The sequence below is a fragment of the Pteronotus mesoamericanus genome, unplaced genomic scaffold, assembly GCF_021234165.1.
Source record: "Pteronotus mesoamericanus isolate MK-2021 breed Mesoamerican mustached bat unplaced genomic scaffold, CSHL_Meso_final contig_50, whole genome shotgun sequence".
In the NCBI taxonomy this organism is placed as follows: Eukaryota; Metazoa; Chordata; class Mammalia; order Chiroptera; family Mormoopidae; genus Pteronotus; species Pteronotus mesoamericanus.
Genome location: NW_026555186.1, coordinates 30,230,109 through 30,253,971, shown reverse-complemented (window position 1 = coordinate 30,253,971; position 23,863 = coordinate 30,230,109). Strand labels below are relative to the sequence as shown.

Here is a 23,863-nt window from a genome sequence, read left to right as displayed (position 1 = left end):
GACCCCACCCTGAAAGCCCACCAGGGAAGCTTAGTTAGGAGCGACCTCTTCATCTCTGAATAGCCTGTGCTTAATGCTTCCTGAGTATAATGGCCAAGTTTCTGTTATCTGCTGAGCAACTCCAGAGGTTAAACTGCTTTCTGACCAGTGTCATCCATGTTAGGGGAAAAGCTCCCCAGGAAAAAGAGCTGGCGTTCATTGAGCATTTACTATGTCCCACACTGAACAGGGTGCTGTAACAGGTTCTTGTTTACTCCTCACAATACTGTGAGGCAGGGTACCCTTACTATCCGCATCTGGTAGATGAGGAAGCTGAAAGCTGAGGAAGCTGAGCTCTGAGACGTTCGACATCGCATGGCCAGGCAGTGGTGCAACTGGATTTGGAACCCAGACCTGGAAGCTTCCAAACTCTTGCAGTTGAACATACCACCTCTTCCCCAAACAGCATCTTGTATAACTCCAGTGGTATGAGGACTTTTAAGTGTGTTGTGTCGTATGAGATAAGCAGTGACCTTGCAGTGGATGTCAGCCAACATGGTGTAGAAACTGACCCTGGGCTTTATTTCCCTGCTTTCCCCATCTTCCCTAACTCCCTGCCCCACCCTGCTGCCGACTGCCACAGGTTCTTGTAATTCTTCTGCAGCTGACGTGACCTGGGTTATGAGGTCTCATCATTTAGAACAGAGCCATGTGCCCAGAAGTCAGATGTAAGCTGTGCAGCTCTTCCTGACCTTGGAGAGAGGGCAGCAAACGGGGCGGCCGATGAGCACTGTGGCCCGCTTCAGGGTTCAGGCCCCTCTGAAGGAGGTTTGAGCTGTTAGAGCAAAGCCCTCTGGTAATGAAGCCATTTGTCCCTGGGAACAGAATGAGTCCTTGTGAGATCAGAAACAATGGGCATGTTGAGTTCCAGACCTGGGGTGACTGGAGGCTCGGGCAGAGGCACATGTGATGAATTGGGACACTTCATTCTTTACAGGCAAGTTTCTGTTGTCAACAAGTCCACTCAGTGGTAAAGATACTTAGTCAACGGTCATTTATGAATAATTTTCCCAAGTGACTAAGTTATAAACTCTTGAGTTTTTTCTTTCCTTCTTGCATTTCAGTTAATGCAGTTTATTTCATCTAAAAATGACCCTCTGGGAAATGGATGAAAAATAAGTCTGGGTAGCAACGTGTTACTGTTTTTTATGGCATTGTTTCTTTTTATATTCTGATTTACCTATGAAGCAAATACTCTTACGTCTGTGCTAGTAACCTGATTCCCAGGCAATAAAATTAGGTGTTGCTGCTCTCTACTGTTAAGCAAAAACTTTCAGTGCAAGTTTTTTCAAAACAGCCGGCAAAAAGCCCTGTAAACTTTAAAAAGCGTATCCAGTCTGTTGATGGTTCACTGCCATTTATATCTAGATCTGTCTGGATTCCTGTGCTGTTTGACTTACCCTGAAAAGGTGATCGAGCTGGAGCCCCTGTACTGCAGGGTGCCCCTGGAGTGGGTGCGGGGCGGGGGGCGCTCTGTCACGCCTAGAGATAAGGATAAACGCCAATCATTTCTAAGAGTATGGAAAGGGAGGCCTGAAAACAAAGGAGACCAGCAAATGCGCTGAGAAGGGCCGGGTTGCTGGCTGGGGACCAGATCTGCTCCAGCAAGGTCCTGTGGGGACCTGCGGGCAGCCTGGGCGGGAAGGGTCGGGTGTGGCAGTGGAAGGCGGGCCGAGGGCAGCTGCGCAGGGCGGGTCAGCCGCGCAGGGCCACCGAGCTGCCCGTGTTCACACTTGGGTTTGAGACCAGCGAGTTTGCCCGCGCGCCGCGGTGCTGCAGGGGCGGGGCCTGGCGCTGCTGACCGTGACCTCTCTTTTCTCCGGTAGGTGAGGCTGGAGGCCACGCTCCGGAGCTGCGAAATGGCAGCATGACAGTCCGGGACGGCGCCCCCAGAGGCAGGGAGAAAGGAGCATCCGGCTGTGGGAGTGCCCGCCCACCAGCAGCGACTGCCTTCTGAGAAGTCCTGAGCCTTCCCTTCCCCACCGACTTTTATTATTAACCCGTGGACTCCTGACTTTTTCCTCCTTGAACATCAATATGTGTCATGTCATTGTCACCTGTCGCTCGATGCTCTGGACCCTCCTGAGTATTGTGGTGGCTTTTGCAGAGCTCATTGCCTTCATGAGCGCAGACTGGCTGATTGGAAAAGCTAAGACCCGCGGCAGCGCTGAGCCCGCTGAGCCCAATGAGCCGAGCGGCCCCTCGGAGCCCTATCACCCCACTCTGGGCATCTACAACCGCTGCATCCGCAACCCTGGGGTGCTGCATGTCCCGCAGGAGACGCTGTGCGGGCCCTACGCTGAGAACTTCAGTGAGATTGCCAGTGGCTTCTGGCAGGCCACTGCGATCTTCTTAGCCTTCGGCATCTTCATTCTCTGCATCGTGGCCCTGGTGTCTGTCTTCACCATGTGTGTACAGAGCATCATGAAGAAAAGTATTTTCAATGTCTGCGGGCTGTTGCAAGGAATTGCAGGTAAGTGTGCACGAGAGGGAAGGGGCCTGAGAGCAGGGTGGGCTTTGCATGTGCAGGGTACACACTTGCTTACTTGTTTACTGCTAGTTTTAAAGATCCTCTAGTGTCCGGTGGGGTTGACTTTGGACAGTCTGTTCTCAGCAACGTGAGCACCCTGCCGTGGCCACTCCCCCTGCCCCGTTTTACTCTCTCTTCTCTGATGGAGAGCAGTGTCTGTTCTCAGCTCTCACATGTTCTTCATTGCTATTTCCTCTGGTTCTAAGTTGTTAGGTTTTATTGGAGTACCTATTACTCCTTGCTTTTACCATTAAATTAAAAGCATGCTTTCCATGTAGTGCATCCACTGAGGAGTTGGGACCCACCTGCAGCAAGCACTCTATGCAAAAGGAATGTGAGCGTGGGATGTTCTTTCAGGGGCCGGGAGCCGGTGGCCACAGGCTGTCAGCGTCAGCCCCAGCCCCAGCCCAGCCCCAGCCCAGCCCAGCCCGGATGATTTCAGCTTTGGTTGGGGAAGCAGCAGGCTGGGAAGGAGTTAGTATCAGCTGCTCTCACTTGAACGTCCTGGTTTAAACTGTCTCCTGGAGACTGGCAAATGTTCTATGCAAATCAGAAAATATAAACTAACTTCCATTTTCTGGGGATTTCTCACTAATGAACTGATTAGAAGTCAGAGGACAGAAAAGTATGAGGTCTTTATTGTGATCCATTGGGAAGCTGTGAGCTGCAAGAAAACTTCCAAGGCCACCAGTTCTTTCATGAACTTTGCCACATGGCTTTGAACAGTGGACACTGAACCAAGAGGGAAGGGAAGCAGTCTAGGCTCAAGGGACTTGTTTTAGATGATAGAAAAATACATGCGCATGTGCACACAGAAGACATCCTCAGGGAAGCGGAGGGATAGACTCTTGCTTTGATTTGTCAGAAAAGAAATGAACTTTTTCAACAATCATAACCAAGCTAGTTATTAATCTGAAGGCTAACAGGAGAAACAGGAAACCACCTCCAACCCTAGATGAACGGCACAAGCTGTGTGCACAGGGCGCCTTGTCAGCGAGGGGAAGCACTGGGAATGGTGTCCAGGCTGGGAAAGAAACAGCTCCAGTGAAGTCACTCTGGTGTGCCTTACAGCAGACTCTTGAGCTTGGCAGGGCTGGCTTCTAAGGAAGCAGGTCAAACAAGAGTTTTGGGGTTTTTTCCCCCAAATAGCTGGTAAGATAATGTTTTTCATTCCTCAAATCTTGTGGGGCGGGGGGGATGTGTGTCTGTGGGTGGAAGAAGGGTAATAGGCCCCCGGAAATGAGAAGAGGACCTGCTCCACCACCCTGGGCTCTCTGCAGGGGGATGTGCTCCTGGCACACCTCAGAACCCTGTCTCTCTGTCAGGATCGGCCACGCCAGGAATGACCCAGACGCCCATAGGCCGTCACGGAATTTGGGAGGCCAGGATTCTAATTTTTAGTTTTGCTGCTACACTGAAGTTTTACCAGAGATAAATGCACCACCTCTCTCAACCCTGGCATTCTTTTTCTGAAAAATAGAGGAGATTGAAAAATATGACCTTTATACTCTTAGATTTTGATTCTTTCAAACTCATTGTCCCCTTTTTGATTCACTTGTGAAATCTGAAGTTTATCCCCTTCTGCTTGTCATGTCACCTCCCAGAAATGGTAAATAAGATGAGTTTCACCACCAGTGCATCTTTTTCTTGTCAGAGAAATTCCCCTACTTTATTCCCCTCTGGCACATAGTGCCTCTGGGCTATGTCCGTATATGCATGTGTGTACCTTTAAGCTTTTGTTGAAGCATTACCAGAGGTTTTTAGAAAGTCATTATGAACATGTAGATGAAGGAACGTCGGCACACACTTTATAGTCCTGTTGATGAGTCCTGGTTGACGGGAGGGTCAATTTCCCATGCATTTATGGTGAATTTTATCAATGTACTGGTATGCAGGTGAAATTGGTTTGTCATCCCTAGGAATGTTTTTTTTTCCTGAGAAATAGTGCCCTCTGGCAAATCAGTGGACATTTACAGTAAGGGGTGGCCATCTTGGGCCGTAACACCACAGCATGTCTTAACGGCCGTGCAGAAGCTGCCTAGAAGACACCCTTGAGTCTTAAATACTATTTGCATCCAGTTTTTAATAAGGTGTTTAGTCCAGCGAATTCATTCTCTACGGAAGTAGATTAGCCCAACCAATCTTTTGGTGCTCTTGTTCGTTATTTCACATAAATGGCAAGAACATTCATTTTGGCACAAAAATTAGTACGTATTTTTGGTATTATTCACACTCCATTAATTCTGACTTCTTTTTCTCTTTCTCCCTCTTTTTTTGTCTGTCTGTATGTATCAGGCCTCTGGGAAGAAGGGTTGAGGGGAAAAAAGTAGAAGCGTACCCCCCGTGCAAGTCTTTTGGTCATACGTCTCTTCCAAAGTTTAGATTTTCTAAAAGAAATCTTAACTTTCTCCCCACATACACACAGCATATTAAAAAATCTGAAATTACTCAAAATTTTAAGTTGGGAGGAGACAGAGATTCCCGTGTAGTCAGGCTATCTCTGGAGGGCCCTCTGATCTGAGGCTAACCGCTGAAGTGCAGGAGAAGCTGTTGCTTTTGTCCTTTCAACTGTGCAGCATCCTTCTGAGAAGAAACCATGGGAGCCCTGGCTGGTGTGACTCAGTGGATTGAGTGCCACCCTGCAAACTGAAAGGTTGCCGGTTCAACTCCTTGTCAGGGCATGTGCCTGGGTTGTAGTCCAGGTCCCCATTTGGGGGCAAACAAGAGGCAACCAATCAGTTTCTTTCACACATTTATGTTTCTCTCCCTCTCTTTCTCCCTCCCTTCCCTTCTCTCTCTGAAAATATATAAATAAAACCTAAAAAAAAAAAAATCATGGGAAAGAAGGACTAAGCACAAGTCAGCTGACTTTCTCGTGTTGGTGGGGAGTGGGGTGGGGGTGGCCTCTGTCTGTAAGGGATGCCGAATGGGGTCTTCTCCCCTCATGGGGTTCTACACCAGGCAGTTCAAGCCAAGATAAATTACGGCCATGGTCCTCGAATCTATGGCTGAGAAAGTGTGTGTGTCTGGAGCAGCTGACTTGCCTTCTCCCCTTGGCCAATCTGTAACAGCATCTGGTCAACTCCAGCCTCAGCCAAGAACTTGCTGCAGCTGTGAGCATCGGTCTTTCTCTCCCCTTGCCCCCTTTCTCTCAGTCCTGCCTGGATCTACCCGACCCTGAAACAAATGGTGAGAAAGGAAGCTGTTGCCAGAGCAACAAAAGGATATTCTTTGGAAATACATTCAGACTGTTCATTTTTACAACTTTCATTTTGGCAAAAATGGCAGTGTCGTAAAATGCAACTGGATGAAAAATTGCAAGATATTGTAAGCACATACCGTTACTACACCTAATTTTAAAGAATAAATAGGCCACAGGTGCCCTTTATTGTGTATACAAATAAATCATCAAAATATTGACATTTTGATTTTAGAAGCTGGGTGTGAAAGAATCTGCTACTTCAGTAGAAATCTCAAGATCTGGGTTACTTAAAAAATAATAAAATACAACTTTTGACTGTTAAGTTAACCCAGATAGCAGGATTTGCCTTCAAGGCCCGTTAGGTGGGCGCCCAGCTGACACTCCCGAAATCCTTGTGCATAAATGTGCTTGGTGCCCCACACTCATTCTAAGTAGAATTTAAAAATCCAAGCCTCCCCTGGCCCTGGATTATGGCCTGACCCCGGCTGAAGGTGGCTGTGAAATGTTGATGAATTGAACTCACTTCTCTAAGCCTCAGTTTTCTCACTTGTAAAATGAGTGTAAAAGTCATACATACCTCAGGATTGTTTTGAGGATTAAATTACAATATATGAGAAAGGCTTCAACACAGGGCTTGGCACACAGTAAATAATAAGTGGCAGTAGCTATATATATAATTAAAACATTTCTATTTTCTTGGCAGGTTTTAGTACATTTTTTTATGTTTCCTAGAATTGCTGCATTCTAAGGAATAGGGGTGGCTTTTCTAATCTTAAGAATTGACTCTATTCTGTTGAAATTGGCCATGGCTACACTGTCTAGCGCTGTTCCCTGCCCCTTAAAAACCTGTCTGTGTTAGGGCTGAAGAGTATAGAGCAGTCCTGTTGTGACTCTGGTGTGACTGCAGGTGTCCTCAGAGTTTTTTGTTTTTTAAAGCAGAAGATAGCAGTTGAATTGACAAGGAAAAAAAGAACTTTTGCTCCTCTTCCCCCTGACAAATACATTCTCCATTCCTTTCCCTTCTGGAGGCAGGGCTGAGTCTTGATGGCAGGTGGCTCCTCAGGCTCCCCTGCAGAATAAATCACAGGCCGATTGGTCTTCATTGGGAAGGACTTGTCCGGGACTTGGCAGAGCCAGAAACACACATCAGCTCATAGCCCTCTGGGATTCATTACAAAAGCTGGGTAATCGGCCAACAGGGTGCTTTTGCCAGCTGTCTTCCTTAGGTTGTGACCTGGATGTAATCCATAGTGAAACCGTAGAATGCAAAGATCCAGGTTTTCCATGACAGCATCAAGCAGTTTGTTGTTGGAAATGCAAGGGCTCTCTCAGAAGTCCGTGGAATCCCCAGTGACTCAGGTTTGGGACAGGAGCCATTAAAATGAGCTCAGGGTTTGGCTCACTTGTGCTGGCTTGGACTATTCCACTGGGATTGCCATGAGGGCTGAACTAGCTCATGAGATGCCGGGCCTGGCTGCCTGCTGTCTTCCAGTCTCCCCTCTCGTGCTTGTTTGCTTCTTTGTGTCTGGTTGGCTCTCACGCTCTCTACTCCCTGTAGTCCTCTATCTGTCTGCATCCCTCTCGGTCCAGCAGGATTGCTCCAGTGAGCTGCTCCACCAGGCTGACCAGATGGACTGCTGCGGGGCCGAACTCTGCCTCTGCCGGGCTGGGGTAGAGGGTATGCTCGTGGGAACTGCTTCCTGCCGTGGCAGCTCCGGGCCTGGTGTGTGCAGACTCGGCCTTCTTGGAAGTGAGCAGTAATTGAGGATAGAGGAGGACAGTATGAAAAAAGAAGGGAAAGGAATAAAAGGGGAATAATCCAAGGGAGAAGACTGGAGGGCTTTTGCCTTTGCTGCTTGTGGAATTGCTTTGTCATAAATCAGAATGCACTGGGAAGTATGGATGAGCACATGAAGTACACCCTGGTCATTACCCAGGACTTGGTATTCTAATTGCTGTTTTTCACAGGGTGAAAAATAATCTTAGCATCAGGAAGGTAACCACAACTCAACCTGGTCCCAACAACCATTTTGATTTATCCTGTGCCCGACTCATTCACTCCCAGGCCACAAAGACAGGTCCGGCATTGTGGAAGGGCTTGGAAAGCATACAGAAAGGGAAGGGAATTCCTGACTTTCAGAGGGACCTTGCCCCATAAATTCACCCCTGAAAAGTGCCTGGCTTTCTCTGAGGTGGTGGTGTGTCCTTCGTTGTCCAACTTTAAAATATCCTCAAAGAAAAGGCATGAGGAAAGTAGAGGAAGCACCCCTTCCTTTCCTCCCTCCTTGGAAAGAGGCACTGGAAGCTTTTGACCGTCAAAAAGAGGCTCTTAAGCTGGACAGAAAACATGTCCACCAGAGGTCATTCTAATAGTTCTGTGTCTAAATCAATGTAAGAATACTACTGATTATGGCACATTTACTAATTCATCAGCCTTTAGGAATCCTTTAGTAAAAAATAAAGAATGCAGAAATGTTATGAGCCAGAATTAAATTTCAATTCAAGGAGTTTTTATTGAATGCTTGCTAAGTGCAAAAGACCTATAGACTTGGGTCTACAATTTCTTGAGTTTCCACTCCCAAGTCTATATTAGAGAGTCATTTTTTTCATAAACTATACCCTACAAGAGCAAAAAATATATATATATATGCATACGGTATATATAAAGAGAACAAAGAACTTGACTATCATTACATTAAAAAAACTACTGTCTAAAAGCAAGTGGACCCAAGAAGTCATTAATTTAAGTGAATCTAGGGACTGGGATCTATTTTAAAAGAATCAGTTGGAAGATCTAGAAGAAAATTGCAACTCTCTTAAAATTCAGATTAGCAATTGATATGCAAATAAAGTATGGAAAGTATTTTGCCATGGTAACCCCTTAATTGTAGCTATAAATTATCACAGAGTCATGGATGATCTATGTTCACGTTCCATTAACAAATAATCACTTAAGTGTGGCTCTGCATATTTGCACAGGGAGTTCAGAGCTCAATGCAATCAATGATGGTCTTCTAATCTGTGATGCTACTTCAAAAGTAGTCTGCATCTTCTATGAACAACCGTGCTGCAGTGCTGGCAGCCATGTTTGTGAGTTCAGTTACTGTATACAGTATTGTCAGTCGCTTTATTAAATGGCTAGCAATCTTTTTTTCCTTTTTAAAGATAGCCCCCAGTACAGATGAAATCTAAAATACACATACTGAGAAATTGAAGCCAATGTTAAATGTTTCACACCAAAACGCATGGTAGCTATGTTCAGCATTTCAAGGCTAACTGCAGAGATTTGGTAAAAAAAGATCGCACCTGGTTCGTTGTAGGAATTAGTTAATATTATCTAGACCCCGAGACCTTGGCAGGAAAGAAATTGACTTGTTGTCCTGAGTATTTCATAGCTCAATAACTAAACTTTTTTATGTCTTTTACTTATTTTGAATCACCAGTGTATTTGGTTAAAGTCAAACAGGAACACCTTTTAACCCTACATGTCAGATGAATCATTTATCAAGAAAATATTTCATAAATTTCTCCCAGTTGCATATAAAGAGTTCAGAAAACAGCTTCTCACTTGGAATGTGGAGCAAACTTTATCACTAACTCATGGGAAAGAATAATCCGGCTAAATTAGTTTGTTGGGATGCATGTTAACAGTTAGGAACGAAGGCTGTAGAAACTGCCAGTGAAGAATTTGAATATAAACGGGAGTCACTGCTGAGAAAGACTTCGGGAGGCTTCAACAAGGGAGAAGCGCATAGTTCCCATAGATTGTTTCTCCGCACATTCTAAGGGCATCTGACAGTTCTTAATTGATGGTCACTAACTTTGAGTAATTATAACAGAAACTTCCTCTTGGGGCCTTGGTTGTAAGGTCTTTTTATGACAACTATGCTCTGATTGTCTTCCAAAGAATTCTCTTTCTGTTGCTCTGTCGTCTGCTCTTCAGCCCCCACCCTGGAAGAGTATTTTTCTTGCCAATTATAGTTCCATGGGAGTGTTTTTAGTAGAAAATGAATACCCTACTAGACTCTTTCTGGAAGATGGTAACAGCATTAATTGAGCATTTTTTTTAAAAACTTGACACTTGATCCTTCGCTTTTCCTCTCCTTCCCCTCAGGAAATCTTGCTGGTTCAAAACCTCCAGTATTATTGATCATGTACTAAGCTGACATGTAGCTATAATCTGCTGTACAAAGACACTGTGGTCATCTGCTGAAAACCCCTTTCATTACCAGTGAACCCTCTGACCTCCAGACCTTGACCTGGCTGCCCAAGCAGTTATTAAATATAGAGTTGGGCCCAGTCTAGCTTGTCCATAAATTCTTGAAACTTTAAAATCAGGTACAGTAAAAAGAAGTTTAGATTCTGGACTCCACAGAAACAGAGAACTCAGAGAACCTCCTTACTTACACAGTAAACAAACAGAATTCTTAAAAGGGCGCCCCCATCCTAACACAGGCACCCTCTGCAACTCCCATCCTGAAGGGCCGCTCTCAGTAGTTACTGTCTTAGAACAAGTGCAGGGCCGCTCTGTGCTGAGGCTTCCACCAGCCCACAGCAAACACAAGGAAGATAAGGACAATATGGTAAGATTTTATAGAGCTCAGTGTATTCAATTTAAAAGAGATATCCCTTGTTCTTAGATTACATCCTTTAGCCTTCTGGTGTTGAAAACATATGATGAAGGGAGACACATCATTTTCAGTGTTCTTATGTTAGTAAAGTTAAAATACTGACCTCCCAATTTTTCTGGCTTTTCTATTGTATGGAATCAAAAAATGTGGGGGAGAACCACTGATCTAGAATATAAGCAGGGGACAGATATATATAAAAAAATATGTATTTTAAAGACACAATATATAAATTTTATTTATATAATTATATATAAATATTTATTTATATATATATATATATATATTTTTTTTTTTTTAGACAGAGGGGAAGGGAGAGAGAGACGGAAACATCAACGTGTGGTTGCCTCTCACATGTCCCCTACTGGGGACCTGCGCTGCAACCCAGGCATGTGCCCTGGCTGGGAATCGAACTGGCGACCCTTCGGTTCGCAGGCCGGTGCTCAATCCACTGAGCCACACCAGCCAGGGCAGATCATATCTTTTTTCAAAGTTTTATCTGTAGTGTTCAGAATAGGGCCTGCTACATACATAGTAGGTGCTCAGTAAATCTACATTCACTGTGCTAGCACAGCTGTAAGTTTCCAGGTATTTGAAGAGTCAAGGATTTAGCAAATGCTGGTACGTCTCAGTTCTGACAGACTCTGCCCACCCAGTTAGAGCGTAAAATATTTAATGGAGCCATCCTATGAAGGACCAGTAAGAATCATTTCAGAATTGGCAAACACTAAAACCAAATTCTGTTTGGGTTTTACAGAATAAATTCTTATTTAAAAATTGTATATCCTTATTGGGCAAAGTGATTTCAAAGGTATAGAATAATTCTTGGGCAGAAATCCTTGACTCATGTTATAATTCTTTATACCAATCTTTTTATAAATATCATTCAAATACTCGTGACTCTGAATAGCTAACTGAAATTTTGATACTGAGGATGGTGCCCTGCCCTGGCCTCTGAGAAGTCAAGCAGGTTGGAATATCAATACTGATGGGCTTTGGGGCTTGGGAGGCAGAGGACCGGAACTCTCCTTGGGTGGAAGAGGCCTGGGGGCCACCATTCTGGTGTCTGCAGTTACTATGAGCAAGATTTCATGATTACCAGGTGCCTAGGATTGAAAGCAGTGTCCCCTGTACATCAACATTAAGGCAAGCAGATCTCTGCTAACACAGGACTAACTCAAAGCCCACTGTATACGAATGATGGCTCAAAGATTCAGGGACAGGAGGAGGTTAGAAAAGATGAATATCATCAGCTCTGTTCTGTGCATTAAGAATGGCTACTTGCAGAAGGTGAGATGGTTAAACAATGACAATGGCCTGACTTGCTGGAAGAGGGATATGATTTGGGGATAAGAATCCTCTCAGTGCTGGATTTTGTCTGCTTGGCTACACATCTGCTGGAGAGGACACGGGGTATTTTGTGTGCGTGTGTGGGTGGGTGGCATTCGTGTTTTAGGTGGGTGTGCAACTTTAGAAGGTTCCCAACCATACAGAATCTCAGGGCAGACACTAACATGTAAGTGGAATGTGGCTTACATCTTTCCCCTCTGGTATCTGATGAGTTCTGTGCTTTTACCTGCAGTTTTCTGCAGAAGAGGACATCACAGCTAACCTTACGTTGTTCTGACCTCTTCACTAGGTTTTCTTTCTAGAGATTACTTTGGCCAAAGGCAGCCATTCCAAAGAGATACCTATGTTGCAACAAGCTGGCCGGTGACACTTAGCTTCGAATGCAAGAGAAGGTGTGAATTATCTTTTGGTTGTCTTGCTGTAGGGTCAAGCTGCCTGACAGTAGGTGTCCCTTTGTTTTGGTGCAGCCTTCTCCTCCTCGTCAGTCCTTCACCATCCCTTCCCCTCACCATCCCTTCGCAGTACTCCTGTGGTTTTCTCCCTTGATGACTGTTCTTTATCATTTGCTCTCTAACTGCTCACAGGTATAAGTACGCCAGCATTTGAGTAAATATCAGTTTCCCCTCTTCAGCTGGACCAATGCTTTTGTCTTAGAAGCTAGGCTCTGGTTTGCAGTGAAGTCACAATCTAGTATGATGGCACAGGGGGACCCTGGAGCCATATGGCCTGGATTAAGTCCCAGCTCTACTGCTAACTACCTGTGCAACCTTACTTAATGCCTCAGCTTCCTCATCTTGAATGATGATACTAATAGTACGAACCTCGTAACACGGTTACAGGAATAAATGAGTTATAGTTAGTATAGTACACATTGTAGTACAGCATGAACTGCTGCTATTATTATAATAATAATTATGAGTATGATCATTGAAAGGCGTTCATCATCTTACAAGCTTCCAGCTTCAAAGTATTAGTAGTGAACGTGTAAAATTGGGGGGAGGTGTTTATCGCTAACTGCATGTCATCTTTACTTGGAATCTACCATTGTTACCATAGAAGACGTTTCGAAAAGGTTCTTCCAAAGATGTGAAGACTAGAAAGGAAATGGGAATCAGAAATGACACATGAAGTTAGTCAGAAACACAGAGGACCGTGTCGTAGGCACTGAGTATGGACTGGGGTGGAGAGGTAGAAGTAGAGGAACGGGGAATACACTCCTCACCTCCATCAGTAAGTTCACCGTCAGACGGGAGTTCCTCTCATGAGCCTGAAGTACATTTGAGGCATCTAGGCAGCCTTGGAACCAATGCTACTTTATTGTAAAACAAGTGTATATTATGAAATAGTAAGACTTCTATTTACTATCATTGTTCTAGTCAGTTTTCCAGGTAGTTAATGAACCATTTACCTGTAACTTTTATTTAAATTTTTACCCACAAAATTCTTTAAGTTGCATCTTTTCTTTCTTAAAACAAGAATGTAAGGAATATAGTTTAGCCTTGTCTTGGTGACTGAGAAAGATCATTACAGCGCGTCTCCCAAGTCCCCGCACATGAGAACTACGCGGGTTCATACCATGACGGTTGGGGAGAAAATAGCTTGACAGCAAATTCAGTGGACGGGAACTGGACGTGCTCTGGTACCGCGTGCCTTCCTCAAGCCCAGGCTTAATCTCTGCCCGTTTGCCCTGGGGGACTGTGAAAGAGAGGCCGTCCCAGCCCAACAGCTGATGACACATGGCCTACACATGGCCATTAGAGACTGGCAAAATGAGCCAACTGCCAGCAGAAGATGATTTGGGGAAAAAAATTAAAATTTAGACAGAAAAGAGGTAATTATACAGATGAATGGTAACTAGCTTGCATAAGGTTGTTGTATAATACTCTGTACATCAACTGTACCAGTTGATGGTCCCAGACTAAGAGTTCAATAACTAAGCATGCTATTCCTCCACTGGAAGCAAAGAAACAGCCTTCCTCACTCTAAACCCCCTTCCCTCCACACACACCCACACCCACCCACGCACACACTCACTCACTCACTCACTCACTCCTCAAACTGAGACACTGCCGTCTGGGCTGCTGACGGGAGTTATCCTGGGCTGTAGAGAAGTTCTGCCTTCTCTGCCTCAGTGCTGGCTCCTGTTTATTTTTTTTACTCTCCAGGCTCTTGCTCTTGCTAGATACTCCCCCGGCCCTGCCCTGCAAACTAACATGGTGCAGCTCCTTCATTTCTCCTCATACACCCCTCTGCCTTCTGTCATTTTCCTGAACTTTCTCCAGGTTTATCCCTGCACTGCTGCTCCCCTCTCCCCTGCCAGCTGGTGTCCTGGGCAGTTCCCACGAGTCAGCCACAGCCTGTCTTTTTGGTGGCTCGCTCTGCAGCCAGGCATGGTTGGAAACAGTTTCAGAGTTTAGAGGCTAAACTGAAGTTGATCTCTAGATAACTGAAAATATATTATATTTAACTGACTTACTACTTTTTTCTATGTGATGTCCCAGCAAACAGCTATTTTCCATAGTCAGAAAAGAAGTTTTCAGTGCTTATACTCAACTTAAAGGCCAGGCCCATGGTCTGGAGCCTGTGTGTGTGTTTCATCAGTGAGTGTGGCTGGTGTTCTGTTAACCAAAATTGTCAGCCCCAGGGACTCATGTTATCAGATGAAGCTTTTCGTCCAACACTTAATGACATTTGGCAAGAACCTTCCACAATGGCTTCAATATTTACATCACAGCGCTCTCTCTCTTCATTCACCCAGCAAATATTTACTGAACACCTTATTACATGTCAGATATTGTTCTAGACAGTTGGGATACATAAAGTATAACCCGTAAAGTTCTCTATCATCATGCAGTTTACATTCAGGCCGGTGGAGAAAGACAATAAACCAAAAAAGTAAGTTATATAGCATGTTAAAAGGTGAGAGGTGCTGTGGGAGGAAAAGAAGGAAAGGCGGCCGGGGCGAGAGAGGCTGGGTTTGCTGGGGCGGGGGTTGGCATTAAATAGGGAGTGAGGGTAGGCTTTAGTGAGAAAAGATTTAATCAAAGACTTACAGGAGATCAAGGAGTTGGCCACGTGGGTAATCGGAAGAAAGCGCTTTCCAGGGAAAGGGACAGCCAGAATGAAGGCCAGCAGGCTTTGCTGAGAGAGTAATGTGGGCTCTCAGAGAGAAAGGGGAGTCAAGGATGATTGTAAGGCTTTTCACTGCATCGTGTATAGTTGAACTCCCATTTGCTGAGATGAAGTCCATAGGCTAAGGACCAGGTTTTAAAGGAAGAAGTGATTCCAAGAGTTAGGTTTGGACACAATTTCGAAGTAACTTGTTAGATATCCAAGTGGAGGCTAGAAGTTAAGAGTAAGCAGTTGGATATGCAAATCTAGAGTTCAAAGTTGGAAATCAAAATTCAGGAGACCGCAGCCTAGTATTTAAAGCCATGGGACTAAGTATGATGGATAAGAATGGAGAGAAGAGGACCAAGGATTCAGCCTGGGCTCCCCAGTGTCTAGATATTGGGAAGGGAAGGGAGAACAAAGAGCAAAGGATACTGAGATGGAAGTCAAGGAGGCCTCCTTCCACCCTGGAGCTGGAACACTGGCAAATGATCTGAAATTCACGTGAGGACTATCCTTACTTTTCCAGCACTGTCAGTACTTTTGAAAATTTGTTGATTGAAGCTGTCGCCCACAATGAGCCTGGAATGCTCTCGGAGCTATGTCCCAGAGTGGGGATGGGATACAGGAAGCTGTCACTCTCTTGCTTCATTTGCCTTTCTTTCCTGTTAGAGAGATGGCCAACTGGCTCAAGGCCAGAAGGGGAAGGGCAGGGGCAGCTTCCTGGCTTTATGCCATCGGGTACTGAGCTGGGGCCGCAAAACTGGAGCTTAGGCTCCGCTAGGCCCCTGTGCCAGCCCTCTGAGTCGGGGGAGACCTCACATGGGTAAAGGACTAGAGGACTTTTTTTTTTGTTTCCTCAGAGATATGTTGAAAGAGGAATGGAGTCTCCTGCTACGAGTCAGTGTCTGCTTCCAAACCAGAAATAAGTTGAACTCTTAACCTTTTTTAACCTGTGACACACCCGTGAGGTTGATTATGGTAAAGGCTAAGACAAAACTGTGACATGACAAGAGGAATAAAACTTTTTTTGCCCTCAAGGGACTGGGAGTCCTGTTAGGGTACTGTTTATCTTTAGGCCTGAGAATAATGCCTGGCCCTTAGTAGGTAACTCGGTAAACAGACATTGGATAAATATATAACAATAATATCTGATAGAGAGCTATGGAGGGGTGTGCACAGGGCAGTGGGAGCACACAGAGAATAACCTTCTGGCAGGAAGTGACATGTTTCACAGAGAAGTGACATTTGAAATAGGGTGAAGAGGGATGTTTCTGGGTAGACGAGTACCCCCAGAGTCCGCATAAGAGCCCCCTGTTCAGGGAAGGTAATGTGTATTTTGTGATTAGAATCCTTGAGTAGCAGGGGCCTGAAAGTGTTTAAAGCCTATGAAACCCCACCGCACCCCCTCCTCCGCCCATCATGGCCACTCATTGCTGTGCCTGGCATCAGACAGGCACCTGGAGTGCAGTCGGGGGACATTCCTCAGTTATTACGTAGTTAGAGACCAACTAGTATCTACCTGGAGCTCAAGTTTATCAAAAAGACACTAAGCATGCTGTCAACTGTCTGCTGTGAACGCACTCTCCAGAGGGAGTAGAGTCTCTTTCATAGCTTTAGAATGAGCTTCCTGATTCCGACCACAGGGAGGCTAAGTGTTGTGCCCCTCATTGGGGGAGCCTCCACAAATTGCCGGTAGCAGTAACAGATATTCTTCCTGTCTTTAGTAAATTTCCTTTGCAAACCAAGGTCTAGCCTGTCTTTACTATTTAGTCTAGAAGTCTGTCTGAAGAGGAGGAAGTGTGATTTCGAAAGTCTTGCTTATTATTCTGTAGAAAGGAGCCTGCCTTTAGTTCTTGCACTTTTCAGGCCAGGAACAACGGCTTTCTTCTGTACCCACAAAAAACAAACCAACCTTGAGTCCATTCCCTTGACCAGCAGGATGTGAAAGTGTGGTGGTTGTGTGACTGATCTGGAGGGAAGGAGGAGGCACTACAATAGCCAGGGAAAGAGACTGAGAATAGCCATGGAGCCTTTGCCCACCTCCTTGGCAAACTGAAGAGCTGTGGTTCAGACCTGGCCCCCATTCCCAGCATCCCATATTCTTAAAGCCTGAGGTGGGCATCTTCAGACCAAGTGAAATATTATTTAATATATATAGCAATGCTTCATCTTTCTAAAATTGGGGGCTTGGCTGATCATGGAGATATTTTTTCTTGCAACCTAAGAGATTTGATCAGAACTTTTATTTGATATCACATTGTTTAATTCCAGGGCAGTAGCAGTCACCTAAGACGTATAGATTGGCAGCTGGTCTAATCACAGTGAGTGCTGAATGTTGATCAGAAAGCCTGCAACTTGACTTTTCCTGGTGTGTTCCATGCATTTTTTTTTAAGTACCTCCTATGTTTTTTGGCACTGGAAAAGCAGTGATGAGACACAGCTCATGGAATCTAATTATTTGAGTGACACCCACACCACATGATTAAGTTGCCCACAGAGAGTCTGAAAAGTCCTGTGCAGCAAGATGGGAAACCCAGATTGAGCCTGAAAGCTCATTCCAGGTAGGGGAAAATATTACTAAAATAACAGAGCGGGGCATGATAGGCTTTGAATTGTAATAGCTGGTGCTCAGCTGATCATGAGAAAGCCACCACCACAGGGTGGGCCTCAGGTCATCAGGATTCTGTCTCCAGCACATGGTGGCATCTGTAGGGCAGTCCAAGTAACCAGCCGCCCGTTCCTTTTTACTTTTTTCTTCCCCAGATAAGGTTGAGTCATCACCCAGGTGACCCCATGGTGAACAGACATGACACATTCTAATCTTGGTATAGCGAACTGGGAGGCGGTTAGCAAGAGAAGACAAAGGACACAAAGATTAGGATATCTTTTAAGGTGGTGGAAAATGGTATGTTCCTAAGGCCCATCCTATCATGTCGAGCCAGGGCAGAGATGACCAGTTGGTCATCTGTTACTTTCAGGTGTAGCTACTTTCTTAGGTTACTGTCCAATATAATTCTCTGCTCTTCCTTCTCCTCCCAGTTGGGCTTGGCACTCACTGCTCAGTGAGGCACCAGGGAGAGAAGCCAGTCAACAGACAAGCTAATGCCCACTGTCGTAGTCCCTTACTTTCTCTGTCACCCTCCACAACACACACATATACACACCACCCCCACCCGACACCTGAAACAGTGAGGCATTAATGCAAGGCAATAGAAAGGCCCCAGAGACCACCATCGGCTGGCCTACCTTCAGGAACTGCCTTTTTAAAGCTGCACAGGGAAATTCGACCATTTTTTGGCTCAGCTTTTGTGTAAAACTCAATCCTGAGCACACTCCCCACCTTCCATTTGGCCTTTGGACATAACCAGCAACCAAGCAGACAATCCCTAAAGGCACCCCAGATTGAGGACCAGAAACATCATAACCAGTTTGCAGCAGACTTGGTATGTCTCATTGTATTCTCTTGCCTATTGTCTGACCTGCCATTTAAGAAGTCAGGGACTTTCATTCTGTTGTCATTAGCTGGTGTCGTCAAGCCCAGTTATAATTTGGGGCACAAATTTGCTTTCCCAGGCGTAGAATAGGGCAGTGTGGCAAAACAAGCCAGCCAACCAAGAGTCTCTGCTTCCTTTCCTGCTGGCACAGTACATTTTTATTGACTGGTATCAACCAAAGTTATTCTACTGTTTTCCCCAGGGGCACTGTGGTTTAGAAATATTTTATTACAAACCAAATTGGACTGACATTAAGAAAGTTTTATGAAGGGCCTACTATGTGCCAAGAGCTATTCTGAACACTAGCTTTATAGTAAACCAAATAAACAAAAATCCCTGCCCTTGTGGAGCTTAAAGTCTAGTATGGAAATGGGTAACAATCAAAATGGCAAAGTAAAATTGTATGTGGAACCATGTGAAATGACCATTTTTGTACGTAAATGACTCAATATAATGCATTCTATGTCTGTAAATAAGTGCCAAGAAATAACAAAGCAAGGAAGGGGGATAGCAAGTAGGGGGGAGGTAAGTGGTTGAAATTTTAAATAAATTGGAACAGAAGACCACACTAGGAGGTGGCATTTAAAGATGACCGGAAAGCTAACTGGGGGGACGAGGGCGCGGCCAGTGAGAGGAGTGGCAAGTGCGCCGCTGCGAGCATCCTGGTGTGTCCAGGAAGAGGCGATCAGACAGGCAAGGAGGCGCTGCATCGGATGGGGCCTGGAGGCCAGGGAGAGGGAGCTGGGTTTTACTCTGGGAGATGGGAAACCTTTATGGGCTTTTTCTCAACTATTTTACTAGCAAGCAAAAGAACAGGTTTAGATGATGTTTGTGCTTCAGTAAGGGATGTTCATTAAGGCCAGAACAGCTGCTCAGGACCTTGTGAGGTGAGGTCTAAGGGTGGTGGTCACCTCAATCACTATAAACTGTTTAAAATTCCTTTGATGGAAGAGCCGTTTTCTAAATACCTAGACAGATGACAGGTGTGACTCATGTTGCACTTACCTGAAGGCCACTCTTCCCTTACCAGACACAGGTCTTAGATGTTCATGGCATTAACCATGCTAATGACAACTCTGATGCGTGCTGGGAAGAGAGGTCCACCAGCCAGGGTAGGGTAGACAGTGGCAACGTCTTCCGCCCGCCCCAGGGAGAATTTGGACAAGCCGCTGTTTGTCTAGGCTGGCCGCCCACGTTGAGAGCATGTGGTTTCGGCACACTTCACATCCACTGGGACTTGGAGGCGTGCCACAGTCCACTTTTTATTACCCCACCCCCCAACATGGACGCCCTGGGGGCTTATAAATACTGAGTGTTTTAACAAACGCACAAGCATGGCACCTTTATGTGATAAGAAAAGTCTTCCTACTGTCATTCACAAACTGGTCAATAGCAGTCACTAGATTTTTAAGGTGGCCTAAAGCACTTTGGGAACTTTAGCTGAGCTATCAGAAAGGGGGAGCACCTGAGACACCAACGGAGCGGTACTGGAGTGACTGTTCCTGGCTGTACTGTGAAACGGGGTCTCATATTAAAGTAAGGATTATATTATTTAATTATGTTAAACCTGCCTACTTCCCAGAAGAATCTGAGAGAGCCAGAGGAAGGTATTTTATGAGCCCAGCACAGGGTAGCAGAGCTGCTATGTGACGACAAACTCTGCCTTCTGTCTTCTGTCCCTATCATATTAAAGTGCATTAATTTTGCTTACTGCGCTTGTTTAAGCCATGTAATATATACGGCATGTGCCATTAATATTTAACTGGAGCCACAATTCAAATACAATGTGAACACTCCGGGCTTTACAGGGAAAAGCCGCTCCTGCTCCCTTGCCTGGGGCCTGCACTAGCCCTTGGCAGCAGAGGCTGTGCGCCGGAGCACCTCCAAATCCTTCAGAAGCCCCAGCGATGGCGCCGCACAGCGCGCGGGTGTTAACTTAGGACTGGAGGGAGAAACAAGACCCACATACTCTGGGTGAGGCTTCCTAGGGAACACGGTCGGATAATTAGGATTCGTCAAAGGCCTTGGAAACATAAAAGAATTAACTCAATTTTTACATCTCTGCAGCTGAGTAAGATCTGTTCAGATGGGGGTGGTGTATTCTTTCAAGGGTACAAAATTGTAACCTGGGTTCTCCCCTCTTTCTAAATTATTACCCCTTTCAAAACATACCCTCAAAACTAAGCTGACCTGCTTATTCATAACTGGTAAACTTTAAACTGTTTATGTATGGGAAGGGTCTGCGAAAGGCTTTATTTACCCTATTGTCAGGTGCTAGTCTATGCTCCTGTTTTGTTGTTACTGCTGTTACTGTTATGGATGTGGAAAGCACTCTTTACATACTTCAATACAACCACCTTATCAGTTAACATTAGCCCATTTTACAGGTTAGGAATCATACTTAGGTTAATTTTCTAAGTCTCTTAGAGCTTGGATTCAAACCTCTATCTTACTTGAAATTCCGAGTTCCTAACTACTGACTGACCCATCTCTTAATTTAGTGCGTCTTCGCTATGGCCCATCATCTTGCTAGTTTGTGTTCAAGCTCCCACTAGACTCTAAGGGCTTTTCTGGTATGTGCTTTCTAGCCTTGGCGTTGACCCCAGACGCCCAAACCAAGATTGCTGGTTCAATACCTTGTGAGTTCCAGAGTACCAACACTCTCTCCACTGGCTGCCTTATCCCTGGGGGAACTCACTCTGCACTCTCCATCACTACTGACAGCCTCTCTCCAAGACGCCTCAGCCTGCTGCCCTCTCCTTTACACTTCCCAACACTGAATCGCGTTTCCCTAGCTACACATCACTGCCTTCCTGCTCCCAGCACCCCAGCGTGTAGAGGAAGAGGACTGCGGGGTTACGACGCTTCTTTTGTGAAGCATCCTTTTTCAGAAAATGAACATATGAGCAGACTGCCTCTGTTGCACACCTGCTAGAAAGTTCCTGGAGGCCTTCAGACTAGAACAATGAGATTAATTTGGGAAGTAGGAACAGTCAGACCCCAAAACCCACTCTAGTCGTGAACTGCCATGCTTGGAGAGATGATGCCATCACAGGATGAAGAAGACTGTGTGAAAGTTATGATCTGTGGTCTCAAACACTGTCCCTGCTCTTTCTTCAAACTTCACACCACAAATTCAGTCATGTTCTTTCTGTGGGGAAGTTGCATTAAATGACTTGGAAAGTTTGGTGTGGTAAACCCAGAGAGCTAAGCCAAGATTATTAGTTTATGAGGATAGAGTTGCTATTCCATGGTATCTAAAAAACAGGTGTTCTGGGTTATAAAGTTGCAATCTTGATAAGTAGGTGTCATGTTTAAGAAAAAAACATTTTTCACCCCTGCCACAACAAATAAAGCCACACTCTTGCAGCACCCTTTCTACAAAGAAAGCTTCACTGGGTAAGACAGCTCAGCCTCTGTTAGTTCAGGGCCCAGACTTCCTTTCCAGCAGCTTTGCTGTGTGACTGACTGGTAGCCAGGGCCAGGATCAAGGCACGGCAGGTAACATACTCTCAGGTTCCCCCGAGCACAGGGAGAACACCTAAAGTAACTGTCCCTTCACAGTTGCGCCTCACTTGCCTCACCTTAGTCCTGGCCCTGGGGTAGCTCCTTACCCAGCTGGTAGGAAAAATAACTGGCAATTACACAGTGGGCAATAAAGCTGTAAGGAATAGAAAAATGGATGTTTCGTATGACAAGGTGGTGGGGGTGGGGGGTCAGCAAAACAGAAACAGAGCTTATTAGTGTCTGCCAAGGCTGGGTTCACCTAAGAGCATTCAGACCAAAAAAGAAAGAAAAAAGTTTGCAGCTTGCAGTGTTTTTCCTAAATGTACATGTAAATATGAAGTCTTTGTCCAAAGCACGCAATTGTTTGTTGGTGAATGCCATCAAAGAGACTCCTGTGGACTTGTTTAAAGCATTGACATTGGGTTAAGATCTGGTCTCTGGCATTTAACCAGGGTGATATTAAATGGTTCTGTGTGAATTCCCCTAGGCCAGGGGTTGGCAAACATTTTCTGCAAGTGGCCAGGTAGCAAATAATTTAACCCCTAGGATCTGTAGCAGTTACTCACTCTGCTGTTCCAGCATAAAAACATTCATAGGCAATCCATAAATGAATGGGCATAGCTATGTTCCAATAAAACTTTATTTGTAAAAACAAGGCCACACTTACTTGGCCATAGTTTGCCAACCTCTGCCTTAGGTAAGAGTCTACCTTCCATTCTCAGTAAGAACCCTGTGAGAAGAAACAGTAACAAGTTCATTTGCTTTTCTACAAGAGAAATTATTAGTGGGTACATATTCCAACATGTACAAAAGAGGCTAAAAATATTTCTGGTAATGTGGTGATAGTTATTGGTCAGGTTAGATTAGTTGCATAAAACAGTCCCTAACACTTGCTATTGCAGAAAGGATGCCATAGCCCAAAGCAGGCAAATCAAGTAACAATTACAATAAATCTGTACTCTTTCCTCTTCTGCCCTGCAGGCCTGTTCCTTATCCTCGGTTTGATACTCTACCCTGCTGGCTGGGGCTGCCAGAAGGCCATCGCCTACTGTGGACACTATGCGTCGGCCTACAAACCCGGAGACTGCTCCTTGGGCTGGGCCTTTTATACTGCCATTGGTGGGACAGTCCTCACCTTCATCTGTGCCATCTTTTCTGCACAAGCAGAAATTGCAACCTCCAGTGACAAAGTACAGGAAGAAATTGAAGAGGGGAAAAACCTTATCTGCCTCCTTTAATTTGGAAGAGACATTAATGCCATTTTCCTCCTTGTGTAACCTTGTGAAACAGTCCGCCTCTGGTTTCATTGTTTGCGTCAAGTGAAGAACTAGCCTTTACCTACCAAAGCCACATTCCAGAGCCCTGAGCCTTAAAAGGACCAATGAGAGGCAACATCTAGCTAAGCAAAGTGACGGCACGTGAGAGCCACAGTGCAAATTACAAGAGATGGAACACGTAAATAGTAGTACATAAACCCTCACATACAGTTGACAAGTTCTGTCAGACTGTATCTCCCCCAACGCTCAATGAAGGATAATGATCTAAACCCTTAAAGCAGCATTTCTTTGGTAAAAGAAAAGACTGTTAGCCAGACTTGCTGGCTGTTCTGAGATGTGCATCTGCCACAAGGCTACAGGCCTGTGAGCATCTCTGCCTCAGAATGAGTTTTGGTGTTTCTGTCTCCTCCTGGTTCTTTCAAGTTCTCTCAGTTGGAGACTGCACGCTTACAGGGGATAGGATTTGTGCTAAAGGGCATAAAGACACGATCTCTTGCTTAGCTCACCAAAGGGGTCCAGCAGGGACACTGAGATCCTGTTGCGGAATTTATTCGAGGCTGAATTTCAGGGTCAGATGATGAATCAACTGTCAATCCAAGTGATTAAAGAAAATAAGGACCTGTAAGATTGAAAGAATAAAAGTACAAAATCCTCTAGTGGAGACAAATTCATTCCGCTTCCCAGCAGCCAAGCTAGCACCAGTACTGGCCCAGGCTCCTCTT

General features: G+C 45.2%; 1 protein-coding gene across 1 annotated transcript; it reads left to right on the top strand.

The window, feature by feature from the left end:
* The first annotated feature begins 1,852 nt into the window (after window positions 1–1,852).
* On the top strand, window positions 1,853–23,395 carry LHFPL2 (LHFPL tetraspan subfamily member 2). Its single transcript, XM_054578517.1, has 2 exons — window positions 1,853–2,512; window positions 22,846–23,395. The coding sequence occupies exons 1-2, from the start codon at window positions 2,077–2,079 to the stop codon at window positions 23,100–23,102; spliced, it is 693 nt and encodes a 230-aa protein (XP_054434492.1). The 5' UTR covers window positions 1,853–2,076; the 3' UTR covers window positions 23,103–23,395.
* Window positions 23,396–23,863: the final 468 nt, after the last annotated feature.

Excerpts from the sequence above, each read along its gene's own strand:
- LHFPL2 (XM_054578517.1), top strand. The coding sequence starts at position 2,077 with ATGTGTCATGTCATTGTCACCTGTCGCTCGATGCTCTGGACCCTCCTG. Across the intron at positions 2,513-22,845 it reads GCTGTTGCAAGGAATTGCAG|GCCTGTTCCTTATCCTCGGT; the intron begins GTAAGTGTGCAC and ends TCTGCCCTGCAG.